At 47.4% G+C, this 20,512-nt stretch overlaps 1 protein-coding gene across 5 annotated transcripts in view; it reads left to right on the forward strand.

The window, feature by feature from the left end:
* KIF5A (kinesin family member 5A) overlaps positions 1 to 20,512 on the forward strand; it is a 158,867-nt gene that overhangs the window by 118,471 nt on the left and 19,884 nt on the right. For 4 of the 5 annotated variants that reach the window (XM_056562563.1, XM_056562564.1, XM_056562565.1 and 1 more), the window contains exons 24-26: positions 2,662 to 2,682; positions 18,933 to 19,149; positions 19,991 to 20,141. In XM_056562563.1, the coding sequence (XP_056418538.1) occupies positions 2,662 to 2,682; positions 18,933 to 19,149; positions 19,991 to 20,141 (389 nt within the window). The remainder of the gene's footprint in view (positions 1 to 2,661; positions 2,683 to 18,932; positions 19,150 to 19,990; positions 20,142 to 20,512) is intronic. The other variant, XM_056562568.1, reaches the window with a different exon arrangement.

Consider the following 20,512-nt stretch of genomic DNA (forward strand, 5'->3'; position numbering starts at 1 on the left):
TTTTGTACTAATGGCAAATACAGCCCTGCTTTTGTAGTAAGCGGGGCTGTATTTGCCATTAGGCACCTGTGGACCTGTGAGCAAAAATGACCAATTTTAGAAACATCTGAGCACCGAGTCTCCTTCCATAACATATAACCTTTATGCTTAACTTATAAAATGTTATCCCTCTATCAGGCTCTGTAAGATTAGGTCATATTCTGAATTTACACTAAATAACACCAGTCTAGCTCACCACCTGAGCATCCAGGTCTGCACCTGTGTATATGCACCTTAGATTAAAGTTGATTAAAATGATTGATTTCAACAAAAACTATTATTTGTCTGGTGAAGTTTAACAACAGAAGATTGTGTAAGCTGAACAGTGACAAATTGCCATTGTCTGAAGTAAAGTTGGTCATGTTTTAAATTTTGTCCAATAGTCTCAAAGTATAGTACACAAATGATCGTTCCACAACAAAAAAACTGTCCATTGCCGGTGGTATTTTTCCCGTATGGCTAGTTTGCACAAATGGAATGGCCTATATGGGCTTAAACATTTTTGGCAGTTGTGTCAGTGAAGTAATTGGTTACCAGACGATCATTTGTTAAACGGTTTATCAACCATCAACTTACATCTGTCTAACACCTTTGGTGGCTATACTTGGGAATTATGACTAATGCAATTGAGATTAAAGGGTACCTCTCATCAAATAAACGTTTGATATATTTTAGATTAATGAATGTTGAATACATTTCCAATAGCATTTTATTGAAAAATATGCTTCTTTCTATTGTATTTTTCCCGATCAGTCCTGTCAGCAAGCATTTCTGACTCATGCTGGAGTCCTAAACACTAAGAGCTGCCAGCCTGCTTTGTTCACAGCCAAACAGGCTGTGAACAAAGCAGGCTGGCAGCTCTGAGTGTTCTCCTTTGTGAACAAAGCAGACTGGCAGCTCATAGTGTTTAGGACTCCAGCATGAGTCTGAAATGCTTGCTGCCAGGACTGGTAGGGAGACCCCTAGTGGTAATTTCTTCAAAGTGGAAAATTAAATAGAAAGAAGCATATTTTTTAATAACATGTAATTGTAAAGTTATTCTGCATACATTAATCTATAATATATCAAAAGTTTTTTTTTGATGAGAGGTACCCTTTAAGTTTAGAACCACTATGTTAGGGGATCAGCTTCAGTCAAAGTCAACTGCACAGAGTTGTCTAGACTGTATCTCCAGCTATGTGACAGAATGAGAAGATCTTTAGTCCCTCCACCATTTGCAGTCAGAGTAATGTTATCGTTTGTCTCACAAAAGTACGTTGGCTGGGGCACAGACAACACATTGACAGTCAAAGTGGGGATAGTCAGGACTAAAGCTCCATCTTTGCACTGTTCAGATAAAAGACTAGAGAATGTATCTATACTCTATACACTTGAATTAGATGTTAAGCTTCCATGATAATTCTATTCCAGGCTGCTTTGCATATCCATTGTTCAGGTGGGGTTTGCCTTAGAACAGGTATTACATTTTTGTCACACAACATACACCGAGAGCATATTTCATGTATATACAGTGATCCCTCAACTTACAATGGCCTCAACATACAATAGTTTCAACATAAAATGGTCTTTTCTGGACCATTGTAAGTTGAAACCAGACTCAACATACAATGCTACAGACAATCCAGATCTGTGAAACTTGTCAATGGCTGAAAGAACTGACCAATCAGAATGGACATTCACTGGTAAAACCCCTGTATTACTGAAGTGTATGCACTGACTGGTGTCTGGTAGCGCCCCCCCTACAGTACAGGCAGGTATTACATGTTCTGTACTCTTTACCTGTGCCAGGGTTACCTGCTCCTCTGGACACCAGGTAAGGGCGACTCCATGTTACTTTTTTAGGACACTGTGTGTACCGTACCGGACCCTGAAGAAGCTCCTGTCCTCTACATAGACCAGTGTTTCCCAAGCAGGGAGCCCCCAGCTGTTGCAAAACTACAACTCCCAGCATGCTGGGCATGCTGGGAGTTGTAGTTTTGCAACAGCTGGAGGATCCCTGCTTAGGGAACACTGACATAGACAGTGATTTACAGCTCCCAGCAGATCTTTATTACTTTTATATGTAAGGATTTGCTTTATCTGAATTAGTTATCTACTTATTTTTCTTTAATTCTCACTTATTCCTATTTTTTTGGATGACATTTTGGTGCCTTTAGAACCAATTACCAGGTTTCCATAGAGTTCTGGTCTCAACATACAATGGTTTCAACATACAATGGTCATCCTGGAACCAATTAATATTGTAACTTGAGGGACCACTGTATAGTACAGTCCTGTCTTTGACTTTTACTGTATGTGCTTTGTTAATCTAATATTTTGTAGAATCTGAATAAAAGGCTGCTACTCCTTTTCTTTTGGCTTAATTGCCTTCCTGGACTCTTTCCAGCTACCATCTCAATATAAATTCAATGAATAATTGAAATTATATTGCTATATTTAGTCAGCATTCTCTGCAGTATCTGTCTCCATTATAAGTGCATTATCATCACCCTGCATCCATCATTTCTGTTTGTTTCCCATTCTGCTTTTTTGGGTTTGCACGCTTGGTATAGAAGTAAGCAATCTCTTTTTCAATGACTCCCATTTGTATCCCCCATTCCCTCCTTGCTGCCTTCCATTTAGCTGGATGACTGGGTTTCCAAGGTACTGAAAGATATTAAGAGATGTTTCCCTAACTCCAGGTCCGCTGGCCTCTATCACCCCTGTATCTCAGCTTTTCAGTACTGCTGTGTAACGCAATGGATGGATCATCATCTAGCTATGCTTGTACCTCTCCCCTTATGGCAAGGATATTGGGGAAGATTTATCAAAACCCGTGCAGAGGAAGAGTGGTGCAGTTGCCCATAGCAACCAATCAGATTGCTTCTTTCATTTTCCACAGGCCTCTAAAGAGGCCTGTGGAAAATGAAAGAAGCAATCTGATTGGTTGCTATGGGCAACTGCACCACTCTTCCTCTGCACAGGTTTTGATAAATCTCCCCCATTATGCTTACAAGGGTTCATCCATTTCCCAAGCTCTGATGGAATTCTTACTTCTTGATGTTTGCAGCTGACATGGAGTCAGGGTAGCAGCTCGGACAAAACTTATGACATGTGGTGTTAGTGAAGGCTTGCAGGGCTCGGCATGCTGCTCCTCACCTATCACCCAGTTTTAAATTATGGTGGTCCCCAACCCCCTCCTCAAGGCCCACTAACAGTCCAGGATTTGAATTTTCCCTGTCCTGTTCCAATGGAATAAAAAAAACGGAATGTTGATGGGCCTTGAGGTCTGGGTTGGGGTCCACTGGGTTAGAAAGTATAAATAGAACTTTCTTTCTGCAGCTCATCACATCTCATTCGCATGGCAATGCACAAGTATCACAAGAACTGGTACACATTTGTATAAAAGTTGACCATGGGTATTATATGACCATGGCCGTAAATGTTGGCACCCATGACATTTTTCTAGAAGATGAAGTATTTCTCACAGAAAAGGATTGCAGTAACACATGTTTTGCTATACACATGTTCATTCCCTTTGTGTGTATTGGAACTAAACAAAAAAAGGGAGGAAAAAAAGTAAATTGGACATAATGTCACACCAAACCCCAAAAATGGGCTGGACAAAATTATTGGCACCCTTTCAAAATTGTTGAAAAATAAGATAGTTTCAAGCATGTTGTTACGCCTAGCGCTCCGGGTCCCCGCTCCTCCCCGGAGCGCTCACGGCGTCTTTCTCCCTGCAGCGCCCCGGTCAGTCCCGCTGACCGGGAGCGCTGCACTGTCATGGCCGTCGGGGATGCGATTCGCACAGCGGGACGCGCCCGCTCGCGAATCGCATCCCAGGTCACTTACCCGTCCCGGTCCCCTGCTGTCATGTGCTGGCGCGCGCGGCTCCGCTCTCTAGGGCGCGCGCGCGCCAGCTCTCTGAGACTTAAAGGGCCAGTGCACCAATGATTGGTGCCTGGCCCAATTAGCTTAATTGGCTTCCACCTGCTCCCTGGCTATATCTGATCTCCTCCCTTGCACTCCCTTGCCGGATCTTGTTGCCTTGTGCCAGTGAAAGCGTTTAGTGTGTCCAAAGCCTGTGTACCTGAACTTCTGCTATCCATCCTGACTACGAACCTTGCCGCCTGCCCCCGACCTTCTGCTACGTCTGACCTTGCCTCTGCCTAGTCCTTCTGTCCCACGCCTTCTCAGCAGTCAGTGAGGTTGAGCCGTTGCTAGTGGATACGACCTGGTTGCTACTGCCGCAGCAAGACCATCCCGCTTTGCGGCGGGCTCTGGTGAAAACCAGTAGCCTCTTAGAACCGGTCCACTAGCACGGTCCACGCCAATCCCTCGCTGACACAGCGGATCCACAACCCGTAAGCCGAATCGTGACAGTAGATCCGGCCATGGATCCCGCTGAGGTGCCGCTGCCAAGTCTCGCTGACCTTACCACGGTGGTCGCTCAGCAATCGCAGCAAATTGCCCAACAAGGACAGCAGCTGTCGCAATTGACCGCCACATTACAGCAACTTCTGCCTCTGCTACAGCAACAACCATCTCCTCCGCCAGCTCCTGCACCTCCTCCGCAGCGAGTGGCCGCTCCTAGCCTCCGCTTGTCCCTGCCGGACAAATTTGATGGGGACTCCAGACTCTGCCGTGGATTTTTGTCTCAGTGTTCCCTGCATATGGAGATGTTGTCGGACTTGTTTCCTACAGAACGGTCTAAGGTGGCGTTCGTAGTAAGCCTTCTTTCAGGAAAGGCCTTGTCTTGGGCCACACCGCTCTGGGACCGCAATGATCCTGCCACAGCCACAGTCCAGTCCTTCTTCGCTGAAGTCCGAAGTGTCTTTGAGGAACCTGCCCGAGCCTCTTCTGCTGAGACTGCCTTGCTGAACCTGGTCCAGGGTAATTCTTCCGTTGGCGAGTACGCCATACAATTCCGTACTCTTGCTTCTGAACTATCCTGGAATAACGAGGCTCTCTGCGCGACCTTTAAAAAAGGCCTATCCAGTCGCATCAAGGATGTGCTGGCCGCACGAGAGATTCCTGCCAACCTCCAAGAACTCATCCATTTGGCTACCCGCATTGACATGCGTTTTTCTGAGCGACACCAAGAGCTCCGCCAGGAAAAAGACTTAGATCTCTGGGCACCTCTCCCACAGCATCCTTTGCAGTCTACGCCTGGGCCTCCCGCCGAGGAGGCCATGCAAGTGGATCGGTCTCGCCTGACCCAGGAAGAGAGGAATCGCCGTAGAGAAGAAAATCTCTGTCTGTACTGTGCCAGTACCGAGCATTTCTTGGTGGATTGCCCTATCCGTCCTCCACGCCTGGGAAACGCACGCACGCACCCAGCTCACGTGGGTGTGGCGTCTCTTGGTTCTAAGTCTGCTTCTCCACGTCTCACGGTGCCCGTGCGGATTTCTCCTTCAGCCAACTCCTCCCTCTCAGCCGTGGCCTGCTTGGACTCTGGTGCCTCTGGAAATTTTATATTGGAGTCCTTTGTGAATAAATTCAGCATCCCAGTGACCCATCTCGTCAAGCCGCTCTACATTTCCGCGGTCAACGGAGTCAGATTGGACTGCACCGTGCGTTACCGCACAGAACCCCTCCTGATGTCTATTGGACCCCACCTCGAGAGGATTGAGCTCTTCGTTCTCCCCGGCTGTACCTCTGAGGTCCTCCTCGGTCTGCCATGGCTCCGGCTTCATTCTCCCACCCTTGATTGGACCACCGGGGAGATCAGGAACTGGGACTCTGCCTGCCACAGGAAGTGCCTCTCCCCCCCTCCCAGTCCCGTCAGGCAAGCCTCTGTGCCTCCTCATGGCTCCCGTCCTTGTGTCTCCCTGCCCCGTGCCAAGCTTCACCCTCTGCCCTCCCTCCCCATTCCAACTCCTGCTGTACTGCCTGCCGTTGAGGAAACCCTCCATTCTTTCCCGGTGTCCTCATCCCAGGGGAGGCAGTTACCGGACAAAAAAAAGGGGAGACCTAAGGGGGGGGGTACTGTTACGCCTAGCGCTCCGGGTCCCCGCTCCTCCCCGGAGCGCTCACGGCGTCTTTCTCCCTGCAGCGCCCCGGTCAGTCCCGCTGACCGGGAGCGCTGCACTGTCATGGCCGTCGGGGATGCGATTCGCACAGCGGGACGCGCCCGCTCGCGAATCGCATCCCAGGTCACTTACCCGTCCCGGTCCCCTGCTGTCATGTGCTGGCGCGCGCGGCTCCGCTCTCTAGGGCGCGCGCGCGCCAGCTCTCTGAGACTTAAAGGGCCAGTGCACCAATGATTGGTGCCTGGCCCAATTAGCTTAATTGGCTTCCACCTGCTCCCTGGCTATATCTGATCTCCTCCCTTGCACTCCCTTGCCGGATCTTGTTGCCTTGTGCCAGTGAAAGCGTTTAGTGTGTCCAAAGCCTGTGTACCTGAACTTCTGCTATCCATCCTGACTACGAACCTTGCCGCCTGCCCCCGACCTTCTGCTACGTCTGACCTTGCCTCTGCCTAGTCCTTCTGTCCCACGCCTTCTCAGCAGTCAGTGAGGTTGAGCCGTTGCTAGTGGATACGACCTGGTTGCTACTGCCGCAGCAAGACCATCCCGCTTTGCGGCGGGCTCTGGTGAAAACCAGTAGCCTCTTAGAACCGGTCCACTAGCACGGTCCACGCCAATCCCTCGCTGACACAGCGGATCCACAACCCGTAAGCCGAATCGTGACACATGTGATGCTCCTTTAAACTCACCTGAGGCAAGTAACAGGGGTGGGCAATATAAAAATCACAGCTGAAAGCAGATAAAAAGGAGAGAAGTTCACTTAGTCTTTGCATTGTGTGTCTGTGTGTGCCACACTAAGCATGGACAACAGAAAGAGGAGAAGAGAACTGTCTGAGGACTTGAGAACCAAAATTGTGGAAAAATATCAACAATCTCAAGGTTACAAGTCCATCTCCAGAGATCTAGATTTGCCTTTGTCCACAGTGCGCAACATTATCAAGAAGTTTGTAACCCATGGCACTGTAGCTAATCTCCCTGGGCGTGGACGGAAGAGAAAAATTGATGAAAGGTGTAAACACAGGATAGTCCAGATGGTGGATAAGCAGCCCCAAACAAGTTTCAAAGATATTCAAGCTGTCCTGCAGGCTCAGGGAGCATCAGTGTCCACGTGAACTATCCGTCGACATTTAAATGAAATGAAACACCATGGCAGGAGACCCAGGAGGACCCCACTGCTGACACAGAGACATAAAAAAAACAGACTATATTTTGCCAAAATAAACTTGAGTAAGCCAAAATCCTTCTGGGAAAACGTCTTGTGGACAGATGAGACCAGGATAGAGCTTTTCGGTTAAGTACATCATTCTACTGTTTACCGAAAACGGAATGAGGCCTACAAAGAAAAGAACACAGTATCTACAGTGAAATGTGGTGGAGGTTCAATGATGTTTTGGGGTTGTTTTGCTGCCTCTGGCACTGGGTGCCTTGAATGTGTGCAAGGCATCATGAAATCTGAGGATTACCAATGGATTTTGGGTCGCACTGTACAGCCCAGTGTCAGAAAGCTGGGTTTGCGTCCAAGATCTTAGGTCTTCCAGCAGGACAATGACCTCCAACATATGTCAAAAAGCACCCAGAAATGGATGGCAACAAAGCGCTGGAGAGTTCTGAAGTGGCCAGCAATGAGTCCAGATCTAAATCCCATTGAACACCTGTGGAGAGATCTTAAAATTGCTGTTGGGAAAAGGCACCTTCCAATAAGAGAGACCTGGAGCAGTTTGCAAAGGAAGAGTGGTCCAACATTCTGGCTGAGAGGTGTAAGAAGCTTATTGATGGTTATAGGAAGCCACTGATTTCAGTTATTTTTTTGAAAGGGTGGGCAACCAAATATTAAGTTAAGGGTGCCAATTTTTTGTCCAGACCTTTTTTGGAGTTTGGTGTGACATTATGTCCAATTTGCTTTTTTCCTCCCTTTTTTGGTTTAGTTCCAATACATACAAAGGGAATAAACATGTGTATAGCAAAACATGTGTTACTGCAATCCTTTTCTGTGAGAAATACTTCATTTTGTAGAAAAATTTCAGGGGTGCCAACATTTATGGCCATGACCATATGTCAGCAGATTTTACCAAATACTAAAAGTGCTAATACAATTGCATTTTTCAAGCTGTGGCTAGGTGTCTCTTGTGGATTTCTCATGGCAGAATAAAATGACTAAATTACCGATGTGGGGAAATTCAGATTGGGTTTGTAGATGCTTGATAGCATGTGTGAACATAGCCTAATGCACCCAGTCATTGTAGTAGAGGCAGACTTTATGGTAAACTCTGCATGGTGCAGGTTCTGCTTCATGTGCAGCATGTAAAATAAGAAATGAGAAGAATGAGGAAACAGATGGTTAAATATATTACTTTATACTGAATATAATGGATTATGCACATGCCCATAATATCGATCTGTTTTACTCAAATCCCTAGTACGACACCCAGTGCTATACCTCTGTGTTTATTCGATTTTATACAAATCCATGAAGAAAAACTCATGGCATACAGAGGCATGGTTTGGGGCAATGTACATTTACGTGATACAGTAAGGTAGATCGGTCACCATACATTTGGGATCTTTTACGGGAACAGATCGTCTGTGCCATCAAAACTAGCACAGGAACTCAGAGACATAGGGGGAGATTTGTCAAAACCTGTCCAGAAGAAATGTTACCCAGTTGCCCATAGCAACCAATCAGCTCGCTTCTTTCATTTTTACAAGGCCTCTGCAAAATGAAAGAAGCAATCTGATTGGTTGCTATGGGCAACTGGGCAACCTCTGCACAGGTTTTGATAAATTTACCCAATAGTGTGGGGAATCATGCTTGAGCAAGGGAGGTTTGTCTGCACAGTATTAGGGTTGGTTCACCTCACGTTTTCTCCCATACGGGAGCGCATACGTCAGGGGGGAGCTAAAACCTCACGCTCCCGTATGCATTTCTATGCGCTCCCGTATGTAATTCATTTCAATGAGCCGGCCGGAGTGAAGCGTTCGGTCTGGTCGGCTCATTTTTGCGCTGTATGCGCTTTTTCCCCGGACCTATAACTGTGGTCAACCACGGTTTTAGGTCCGGTTGTAAAAGCGCATACGGTGCAAAAATTAGCCGACCGAACACTTCACTCCGGCCGGCTCATTGAAATGAATTACATACGGGAGCGCATAGAAATGCATACGGGAGCGCGAGGTTTTAGCTCCCCCCTGCCGTATGCGCTCCCTTATGGGGGAAAACGTGATGTGAACCCAGCCTTACTCTGTATTACTTCTGGATTGATGATACAGTTGAAGCATGTGAAAGGTCCCGGAAATCATACTACGTGTTGTGAGTAGTGAACAACTTTGTATATGCTTTTTTAGATCTATTTAAAGGGGTACACCGGTGCGTTTTGTTCAGAACATACATTGTGTACATTTTACTCAGAAAGCTCGGAGCTGGAGGCCGTGGTCTTGGCGTCACGCTCATGCCCCCTCCATTCATGTCTATGGGAGGGGGCGTGTCACGCCCCCTCCCATAGACATGAATGGAGGGGGCCTGGCGTGATTTCTCGAGGGGGCGTGGTCGTGACGTCATGACCACTGACGCTGGAACCCAGTGTTTGTTTAAAACGTTGGGTGCTGCGAGAGATCGCGGAGAGGCCCAGCAGCGGGACCCACGCAATCAGACATCTTATCCCCTATCCTTTGAATAGGGGATAAGATGTCTAGCAGCGGAGTACCCCTTTAAGTACACTTGCATGAGTATATTACAGAAACATGGATTTACTGTCATCAGAGGCCAAGCATCACCTCAATAACGGTTCGAGTGATAAAGTGGTTTCATCTCGGCGCTGTAGTTAGTTTAATAAAGGAAGCCCCCCTTATGACAGACACCCCTTTAAAGAGTCTGTACCCTTTTTGTGGTTTAAGCACTCAAACATTTGGAACATGAAGTTGACTGAAAACATGGAGGATAGTGTTTCTGGATTTCAAAGTAAACTGCTGCAGTTTCAATTGCAGTTTAACACTAGTTATTATATAAGCTCAGTGGTATAGTTTTAACTTGAGTTGTCATCTGTTATATAGTCTTGTTTACTGATTCTTACATTGGTAAAGAAAAGAAAATATCTTTTGGGCATCAGGCACTTTGTGATGGACCAAAGTACTATGAGGTCATAGTACAACAGGCCTCCTGTAGTCATGCGGGCTAAGTAAAGATCTCCTTTTTGGGAATGGTTTGTTAAATTGTATAAAAGTTATTAAGTAGAAGGTCAGAGATATTTGTTAGGTTTCTGTACGGTGTCACGCTGTGACTGCTTCTCATTTAAAAAATGAACTGTTGGATGTTGGATGTTGCAGAAGTCAATGGTATTTATAGTAATTTATTATATCTTTTATTGTTTTTATGTTGGTCATATTTCCAGGCAGGGGGTGGTGGTCACTCACTGGCTGGCATCCGCTGAACTCACCAGCTTCTTGATTTGTGTATATTAAGCCACTGCTCTGCATGCATGCTATATACCGTAGTAATAATGCACGTGACATATACATGCTGCATCAAAATTCACATCTCCCAGAAGCCTACAAAGGGAGCTCAAGGACAAACAGTCTAGATCTGTATTCTCTGTTGTTACTGTTATATTAAATGATGTTTCAAATACAGGTTAGAGTTCACTAAGTTCCGTTAGAGAAGACAATGGATACGGAAACATGGATCTGGATTAAAGGGAACCCGCTCTCCTCTCTGAGGGCAGCATAAAGACTGCTTAATGCATTGTGTCACTTATTTGTGCTAATGTTTTACAAAGATCATACAGGTTACTATTTGCAGTGCAATACCAGCGCTGTGAGGAAAAGTCCAATAGACAGCTCATAGACAGCTTTCTCACTATATCTTATGGGGGAAAGCTGTCAGTCAGCAGTGGATGGGCAGGCCGTCATCAATACTCCTGCCTTAGTGTTGCCATAGAATGGGAACAAATAAAATGTGTTTTATTTATAAGGCCGGTCAAACCCCCTGAACCGGTGGGTTATGTCGACTCTCTAAGGTGTATGGCAGCCATTCCGACTCTCCAGATGATATCGCTGGAGAAGTGTTGGATTTTTTAACCCTTGACCCTATTGTCCTGGTACAGATAAGCAGACACCAGAGCTTTATGTTTCGGTATACCCCTCTTCTTCTCATAGAGTAAACATGAACATTCGGCAATGCCAAACGTTTGTGTTTATGAGGAGGTTGGGAAAGACAATTGTTGGCCGATTGTTGGCATGGCCACTTGCCCATAAGGGTGCGTTCACACTGAAGAATTCAAGAGAAATTCACAAGGAATATTTCGGTCAGGAAATTGTTGCCTTCTGTCATTTTATCCTTCAAGCGGAATTAACACGCAGAAATGAAAAGGAATGGAGGAGTAGGCTATTTAATCTACTTTTCTGAATTCCGCTTGAACTCCACTCGAATTCCGCTTGAATTCCGTTTGAAACCGATGTCGGGCAGAATTGTTTTTTCACCATTGACTTCTATTGGATTCTTCTTGCGGATTCTGCTTGAAAAATGAGCATGTTCTTTCTTCAAGCGGAAAGGAATTCAGCGTCGGAATTCTGCTAGAAGAATTTCCGCAGTGTGAACAGGACAGCAGAAAAAACATGTCAATGGGCAGAGGAGATGTGCATTAATGTGGAGCGGAGAATTCAAGAGGAATTACTCGAGAAAATTCCTCTTGAATTACTCAGTGTGAACGCACCCTAAAAATGTGAGGCAACTCTTTACTACTTCGGTGTCTGTCAGTACTTTAAGCTGTTCTTCAAGAAATCCAGCCTACAATGCCTTATATGATAGAAATATTGCTCAGTGATGCAGATTTTCAGATTAGATTTATATTAGAGATACTACATTGAGTGGTTGTCTTTATGGTTATTATGTGCTATTATTTACTAGGTGCTATATAATTCATATTGCTCTGGTGCCTCTTCTATTTACTCTTTATGTCCACAATTTTGGGAAATGTGAATGATGAACTCTATAAACCACTGTAAATTTACGCTGTAGCTTTTTAGTTAACTTACTGGTCTCCAATAGCTAGTTAGTTATTCTTGCACATATAGTGCTTCGGATACCGATATACAGTTTTTTTTTGTATTATTATTTTATTATTATTAACAGGGTGTTCTGGGGCATTCATTTATATTTAAAAGGGCTCAGGATGGGAGGAAAAAGAAAACAAATTACATACCTGTCACCAATCCCCTACCAGTACAGTTCCCTGCTGTTCTGCCACTACGGGGAAATGGCCATGCAGCCAGTCACTGGCCGTAGCGATGACCGACCTTATTCAGTGATTGGCTGAGCAGGTATTTCCTATTGCACCAAAAGGAGAGCAGGAAGAGCTTGGCAGCACATCATTACAGTTTTTGTATTTTTACTTCCCACCATGAGCCCTTTTAAGTACAAAATTCTTGAATACACGTTAAAGGCGAGGACAAGGTTCCAAATTCTGATCCATACCTCTCCATTGGTATCTGTCACGATGCCGGCTGGCAGGAGGTGGATCCTCTGTGCCAGAGAGGGATTGGCGTGGACCGTGCTAGTGGATCGGTTCTAAGTCACTACTGGTTTTCACCAGAGCCCGCCGCAAAGCGGGATGGTCTTGCTGCGGCGGTAGTGACCAGGTCGTATCCACTAGCAACGGCTCAACCTCTCTGACTGCTGAAGATAGGCGCGGTACAAGGGAGTAGACAGAAGCAAGGTCGGACGTAGCAGAAGGTCGGGGCAGGCAGCAAGGATCGTAGTCAGGGGCAACGGCAGGAGGTCTGGAACACAGGCTAGGAACACACAAGGAAACGCTTTCACTGGCACAATGGCAACAAGATCCGGCGAGGGAGTGCAGGGGAAGTGAGGATAAATAGGGAGTGCACAGGTGAACACACTAATTAGAACCACTGCGCCAATCAGCGGCGCAGTGGCCCTTTAAATCGCAGAGACCCGGCGCGCGCGCGCCCTAGGGAGCGGGGCCGCGCGCGCCGGGACAGGACCGACGGAGAGCAAGTCAGGTACGGGAGCCGGGGTGCGCATCGCGAGCGGGCGCCACCCGCATCGCGAATCGCATCCCGGCTGGAGGTGGTATCGCAGCGCCCCGGGTCAGTGGATCTGACCGGAGCGCTGCAGTAGCGAGAGTGTAGCGAGCGCTCCGGGGAGGAGCGGGGACCCGGAGCGCTCGGCGTAACAGTACCCCCCCCTTGGGTCTCCCCCTCTTCTTAGAGCCTGAGAACCTGAGGAGCAGACTTTTGTCTAAGATATTGTCCTCAGGTTCCCAGGATCTCTCTTCTGGACCACAACCCTCCCAATCAACTAAAAAAAAAGTTTTCCCTCTGACCTTCTTGGATGCCAGTATCTCTTTAACGGAGAAGATGTCCGAGGAGCCGGAAACAGGAGTGGGGGAAACAAGTTTGGGAGAGAAACGGTTGATGATGAGTGGTTTAAGAAGAGAAACGTGAAAGGCATTAGGAATACGAAGAGAAGGAGGAAGAAGAAGTTTGTAAGAGACAGGATTAATCTGGCACAAAATTTTGAAAGGACCAAGATAGCGTGGTCCCAACTTGTAGCTAGGGACACGGAAGCGGACATATTTAGCGGAGAGCCATACCTTGTCTCCAGGAGAAAAAATGGGGGGAGCTCTTCTTTTCTTATCAGCAAACTTCTTCATGCGTGATGAAGCCTGTAAGAGAGAATTTTGGGTCTCTTTCCATATGGTGGAAAGATCACGAGATATTTCATCCACAGCGGGCAAACCAGAGGGCAAGGGGGTAGGGAGGGGGGGAAGAGGGTGACGGCCGTACACCACGAAAAATGGGGATTTGGAGGAAGATTCAGAGACTCTGAAGTTATACGAGAATTCGGCCCATGGTAGAAGATCTGCCCAGTCATCCTGGCGGGAGGAAACAAAATGTCGTAAATAATCACCCAAGACCTGGTTAATTCTTTCTACTTGCCCATTGGATTGAGGATGATATGCAGAAGAAAAGTTTAATTTAATCTTGAGTTGTTTACAGAGAGCCCTCCAGAATTTTGACACAAATTGGACGCCTCTATCCGAGACGATCTGCGTGGGCAACCCGTGAAGATGAAAAATGTGTACAAAAAATTGTTTTGCCAACTGAGGCGCTGAAGGAAGACCAGGAAGAGGGATGAAATGTGCCATTTTGGAGAATCGATCAACGACCACCCAAACAACAGTGTTGCCACGGGATGGGGGTAAGTCTGTAATAAAGTCCATACCAATCAGAGACCAAGGCTGTTCGGGGACAGGCAGAGGATGAAGAAGACCAGCGGGCTTCTGGCGAGGAGTCTTATCCCGGGCACAGACAGTGCAGGCTCGCACAAAGTCCACGACATCCGTCTCCAGAGTCGGCCACCAATAGAAGCGAGAGATGAGTTGCACGGATTTCTTGATGCCCGCATGACCTGCGAGATGGGAGGAGTGACCCCATTTGAGGATTCCGAGGCGTTGGCGTGGAGAGACGAAGGTCTTCCCTGGAGGAGTTTGCCTGATGGAGGCTGGAGAAGTGGAGATCAGGCAGTCAGGAGGAATGATGTGTTGCGGAGAGAGTTCTACTTCCGAGGCATCCGAGGAACGAGAGAGAGCATCGGCCCTAATGTTCTTATCGGCAGGCCGAAAGTGAATTTCAAAATTAAATCGGGCAAAGAACAGAGACCACCTGGCCTGGCGAGGATTCAGCCGTTGGGCAGACTGGAGATAGGAGAGGTTCTTGTGATCGGTGTAAATAATAACTGGAAATCTTGATCCCTCCAGCAGATGCCTCCATTCCTCAAGTGCTAATTTAATGGCTAGAAGCTCTCGATCCCCGATGGAGTAGTTCCTCTCCGCCGGAGAGAAGGTCCTAGAAAAAAAAACACAAGTAACAGCATGCCCAGAAGAATTTTTTTGTAGAAGGACCGCTCCAGCTCCTACTGAGGAGGCATCAACCTCCAATAGGAAGGGTTTAGATGGGTCAGGTCTGGAGAGCACGGGAGCCGAAGAAAAGGCAGACTTGAGCCGTTTAAAGGCGTCTTCCGCTTGAGGAGGCCATGACTTAGGATTGGCATTTTTTTTGGTTAAAGCCACGATAGGAGCCACAATGGTAGAAAAATGTGGAATAAATTGTCTGTAATAATTGGCGAACCCCAAAAAACGTTGGATAGCACGGAGTCCGGAGGGGCGTGGCCAATCTAAGACGGCAGAGAGTTTGTCTGGATCCATTTGTAGTCCCTGGCCAGAGACCAAGGATCCTAGGAAAGGAAGAGATTGGCATTCAAACAGACATTTCTCCATCTTGGCATAAAGTTGATTGTCACGAAGTCTCTGAAGAACCATACGGACATGCTGGCGGTGTTCTTCTAGATTGGCAGAAAAAATCAGGATATCGTCCAGATATACAACAACACAGGAGTACAAGAGATCACGAAAAATTTCATTAACAAAGTCTTGGAAGACGGCAGGGGCGTTGCACAGGCCAAAGGGCATGACCAGATACTCAAAGTGTCCATCTCTAGTGTTAAATGCCGTTTTCCATTCATCCCCCTCTCTGATGCGGATGAGATTATAAGCACCTCTTAAGTCCAGTTTGGTAAAGATGTGGGCACCTTGGAGGCGATCAAAGAGTTCAGAGATGAGAGGTAGGGGGTAGCGGTTCTTTACCGTGATTTTATTAAGACCGTAGGGAGCCATCTTTTTTGGACACAAAGAAAAATCCGGCTCCGGCAGGAGAGGAGGATTTGCGGATAAAGCCCTTTTTTAAATTTTCCTGGATGTACTCAGACATAGCAAGAGTCTCTGGGGCAGAGAGAGGATAAATTCTGCCCCGGGGTGGAGTAGTGCCCGGGAGGAGGTCAATAGGACAATCATAAGGCCTGTGAGGAGGTAGAGTTTCAGCTTGTTTTTTGCAAAAAACATCCGCAAAGTCCATATAGGCCTTAGGGAGACCGGTTACAGGGGGAACCACAGAGTCACGGCAAGGGGTACTGGGAACCGGTTTAAGGCAGTCCTTGAAACAAGAGGGGCCCCAACTCTTGATCTCCCCAGTGGACCAATCCAGGGTTGGGGAATGGTGTTGAAGCCAGGGTAGTCCAAGGAGAATTTCGGAAGTGCAATTGGGGAGGACCAAAAATTCAATTTTCTCGTGATGAGGTCCGATGCACATTAGAAGGGGCTCCGTGCGGAAACGTATGGTACAGTCCAATCTTTCATTGTTAACACAATTGATGTAGAGGGGTCTGGCGAGACTGGTCACCGGGATGTTGAACCTGTTGACGAGAGAGGCCAAAATAAAATTTCCTGCAGATCCGGAATCCAAGAAGGCCATAGTAGAGAAGGAGAAGGTAGAGGCAGATATCCGCACAGGCACAGTAAGACGTGGAGAAGCAGAGTTGACATCAAGGACTGTCTCACCTTTGTGCGGAGTCAGCGTACGTCTTTCCAGGCGGGGAGGACGGATAGGACAATCCTTCAGGAAGTGTTCGGTACCGGCACAGTACAGGCAGAGATTCTCCATGCGGCGTCTTGTCCTCTCTTGAGGTGTCAGGCGAGACCGGTCGACCTGCATAGCCTCCACGGCGGGAGGCACAGGAACGGATTGCAGGGGACCAGAGGAGAGAGGAGCCGGGGAGAAAAAACGCCTCGTGCGAACAAAGTCCATATCCTGGCGGAGCTCCTGACGCCTTTCGGAAAAACGCATGTCAATGCGAGTGGCTAGATGAATGAGTTCATGTAGGTTAGCAGGGATTTCTCGTGCGGCCAGAACATCTTTAATGTTGCTGGATAGGCCTTTTTTAAAGGTCGCGCAGAGGGCCTCATTATTCCAGGATAGTTCTGAAGCAAGAGTACGGAATTGTACGGCGTACTCGCCAACGGAAGAATTACCCTGGACCAGGTTCAACAGGGCAGTCTCAGCAGAAGAGGCTCGGGCAGGTTCCTCAAAGACACTTCGAATTTCCGAGAAGAAGGAGTGTATAGAGGCAGTGACGGGGTCATTGCGGTCCCAGAGCGGTGTGGCCCATGACAGAGCTTTTCCAGACAGAAGGCTGACTACGAAAGCCACCTTAGACCTTTCAGTAGGAAACTGGTCCGACATCATCTCCAAGTGCAGGGAACATTGGGAAAGAAAGCCACGGCAAAATTTAGAGTCCCCATCAAATTTATCCGGCAAGGATAGTCGTAGGCCAGAAGCGGCCACTCGCTGCGGAGGAGGTGCAGGAGCTGGCGGAGGAGATGATTGCTGAAGCTGTGGTAGTAGCTGCTGTAGCATCACGGTCAGTTGAGACAGCTGTTGGCCTTGTTGCGCTATCTGTTGTGACTGCTGGGCGACCACCGTGGTGAGGTCGGCGACAACTGGCAGAGGAACTTCAGCGGGATCCATGGCCGGATCTACTGTCACGATGCCGGCTGGCAGGAGGTGGATCCTCTGTGCCAGAGAGGGATTGGCGTGGACCGTGCTAGTGGATCGGTTCTAAGTCACTACTGGTTTTCACCAGAGCCCGCCGCAAAGCGGGATGGTCTTGCTGCGGCGGTAGTGACCAGGTCGTATCCACTAGCAACGGCTCAACCTCTCTGACTGCTGAAGATAGGCGCGGTACAAGGGAGTAGACAGAAGCAAGGTCGGACGTAGCAGAAGGTCGGGGCAGGCAGCAAGGATCGTAGTCAGGGGCAACGGCAGGAGGTCTGGAACACAGGCTAGGAACACACAAGGAAACGCTTTCACTGGCACAATGGCAACAAGATCCGGCGAGGGAGTGCAGGGGAAGTGAGGATAAATAGGGAGTGCACAGGTGAACACACTAATTAGAACCACTGCGCCAATCAGCGGCGCAGTGGCCCTTTAAATCGCAGAGACCCGGCGCGCGCGCGCCCTAGGGAGCGGGGCCGCGCGCGCCGGGACAGGACCGACGGAGAGCGAGTCAGGTACGGGAGCCGGGGTGCGCATCGCGAGCGGGCGCCACCCGCATCGCGAATCGCATCCCGGCTGGAGGTGGTATCGCAGCGCCCCGGGTCAGTGGATCTGACCGGAGCGCTGCAGTAGCGAGAGTGTAGCGAGCGCTCCGGGGAGGAGCGGGGACCCGGAGCGCTCGGCGTAACAGTATCACCACTATGCCTGCCGGCGCTCTGCTGTCTGTGGAATGTCTGCACGGAAATTTTCCATGTGGACATTCCACCATGTGAACATAGCCTTTTTGGGACATCTCTATACATGTTATCAAGTCTTACCTAAATTTGCAAGCTTTACAATGAAATATATATGGTCCTATTTGTAGGAATATTGCATTTAGGTTTTGCTGTCTCATAATGTAATTTATTAAGGGCACTTATTAAACTTTAAAGGAGTACTCTAGCAACAACTATTAATCCTCCATTGTGCCCGGGCTGGAAAAAAAAATTTAAGTAAACTTTCATCACCTACCTGCTTTCCCCCAGAGCACTGCTACAGCTGATGGGTCCTCCGGTCCCATCTTCTTTCTTCTTCCTGTGCACGGTTCGTCACACGACGCTCAGCCGATCACCGGCCGAGGCGGGACATCATTGTGGACGGTGATAGGCTGAGCACCGTGTGACGATCCGTGCACAGGAAGAAGGAAGAAGACCGGACCGGAGGACTGATCAGCTGTAGCAATGCTCCGGGGGAACACAGGAAGGTGAGTGAAAGTTTATTTTCATTTTTTTTCAGCCCGGCGCTAGAGTACTCCTTTAATGGGTGCTAGTATTATGTTTGTATGAGTAAAATATTAGAAAAAAAAACACACCAAAATATGTTATATATTGTAGTCTGGAAAACTCTACAAGAGACTAAAAATGCAATATTTACATTGTTATATTTTTCAATATTAATGTCACATGATTGTACTGCCAATCTCTCACTTTCTGCGCTGCCTTCTAGCTGGTTCGTGACAATGCAGATCTTCGTTGTGAGCTTCCTAAACTGGAAAAACGTCTTCGGGCTACGGCTGAGAGAGTTAAGGCCCTGGAGGGTGCACTGAAAGAGGCAAAGGAAGGAGCTATGAAGGACAAGAGACGGTATCAGCAAGAGGTGGACCGCATTAAGGAGGCTGTACGCTACAAGAATACAGTGAAGCGCACACACACTGCACAGATTGGTAAGAGCCTTACAGTCGGTTCTCTTGTTTTTGTAGTATGTGCCTAGTTTATCACTTAATTCCTATCCTCAGTACTGTTGTGATATGTAAATAAATTCACTAAGAGGGGTTGTCCTGGGATGATCTTTTTTTTTTTTTTAAATGCTACACTTGCTAACTTAAAAAATACCCATGCCTATACTTTCTTCGATCCCCTGTCTTTGCCTTTGTGACTGTCCCTGGTCCTCTGCACTTTTTCCTGCTCTTGATGACTTCATTAACCTATAGAAACTGATCGCTCAGGCAATCACTGGCAACAGAGGTGACCTGCCTTAGGCTGCATTCACATCTTGTTTTTTCACTACGGGTGCCAGATCCGGCTGGGGGAGGGGCAAACCGGGCTCTCCCGTACCCCAGCCGGACCAGCGTTCAACTCCATTCACTTTAATGAGCCAACCGGAGTCAAACGGTGACTCCGGTCGGCTCTTTTTTTGACCTGTATCCAGTTTTGTGACTGGACCTAAAACCGTAGTATACTTCGCTATGCCAAGAGAGTTCAGCGCTGGTCCGGCTGGGGTACGGGAGAGCCCGGTTTGCCCCTCCCCCAGCCGGATCCGGCACCCGTAGTGTAAAAACGAGATGTGAATGCAGCCTTAGTCAGAAATTGGTTGAGCAGGGTTGGGACAACTTAGAAGCAGGATGAAGCAGAGAGGACTGGGGACTAGGCAGGGAATTGCATAATTTGGATATGGGTTACTGTAGACTGACATCGTCCATGCTTTAGAAGCTCATTTTACTCTATGACTCATTATTGGGGTGATACCTGTATGTAGTTACTAATATATATTTTTTTTTTTTCCAGCCAAGCCGATCAGGCCTGGACACTACCCTGCCTCCTCTCCTACCAATTCCTATGGAGTCCGTAATTCTGATTCAATTAGTTACACTAACAACATCTTTCAGCAATACCAAAATATGTACATGCATTCATCCAGCCCCACCAGTGACACACTGTAAGTATTAGAAATGTTGTGGTTTTTTTTTGACTGTATGCTGAAATATTACCATTATCATAACTTATATCTTCCCATCTACATACAGCAGCAACATTATTTGCCTATGGTAGTAAAAAAAAAAATTGTGAGATTTAAAAGGTGTGTGGCTTTTAAAGCGTACCTGTCATATTGGCAAAAAAAATATATATGTTTCTCAGTACCTAATCCTAATCATGTACATAATAATTTTTATGTGTCTAGGACCTATATATCCCTAACAAATAGCATTTATAATTTGCTCACTTGCTTTGCCTTGTGTAGGGGGCGTGTCCGTCTCTCTCCCTCACTGTGATGACCCATCTGCTCTGAGTTTTGGAGCAGCCTGGCAG

Source organism: Hyla sarda, chromosome 2 (assembly GCF_029499605.1).
Source record: "Hyla sarda isolate aHylSar1 chromosome 2, aHylSar1.hap1, whole genome shotgun sequence".
Classification (NCBI taxonomy): domain Eukaryota; kingdom Metazoa; phylum Chordata; class Amphibia; order Anura; family Hylidae; genus Hyla; species Hyla sarda.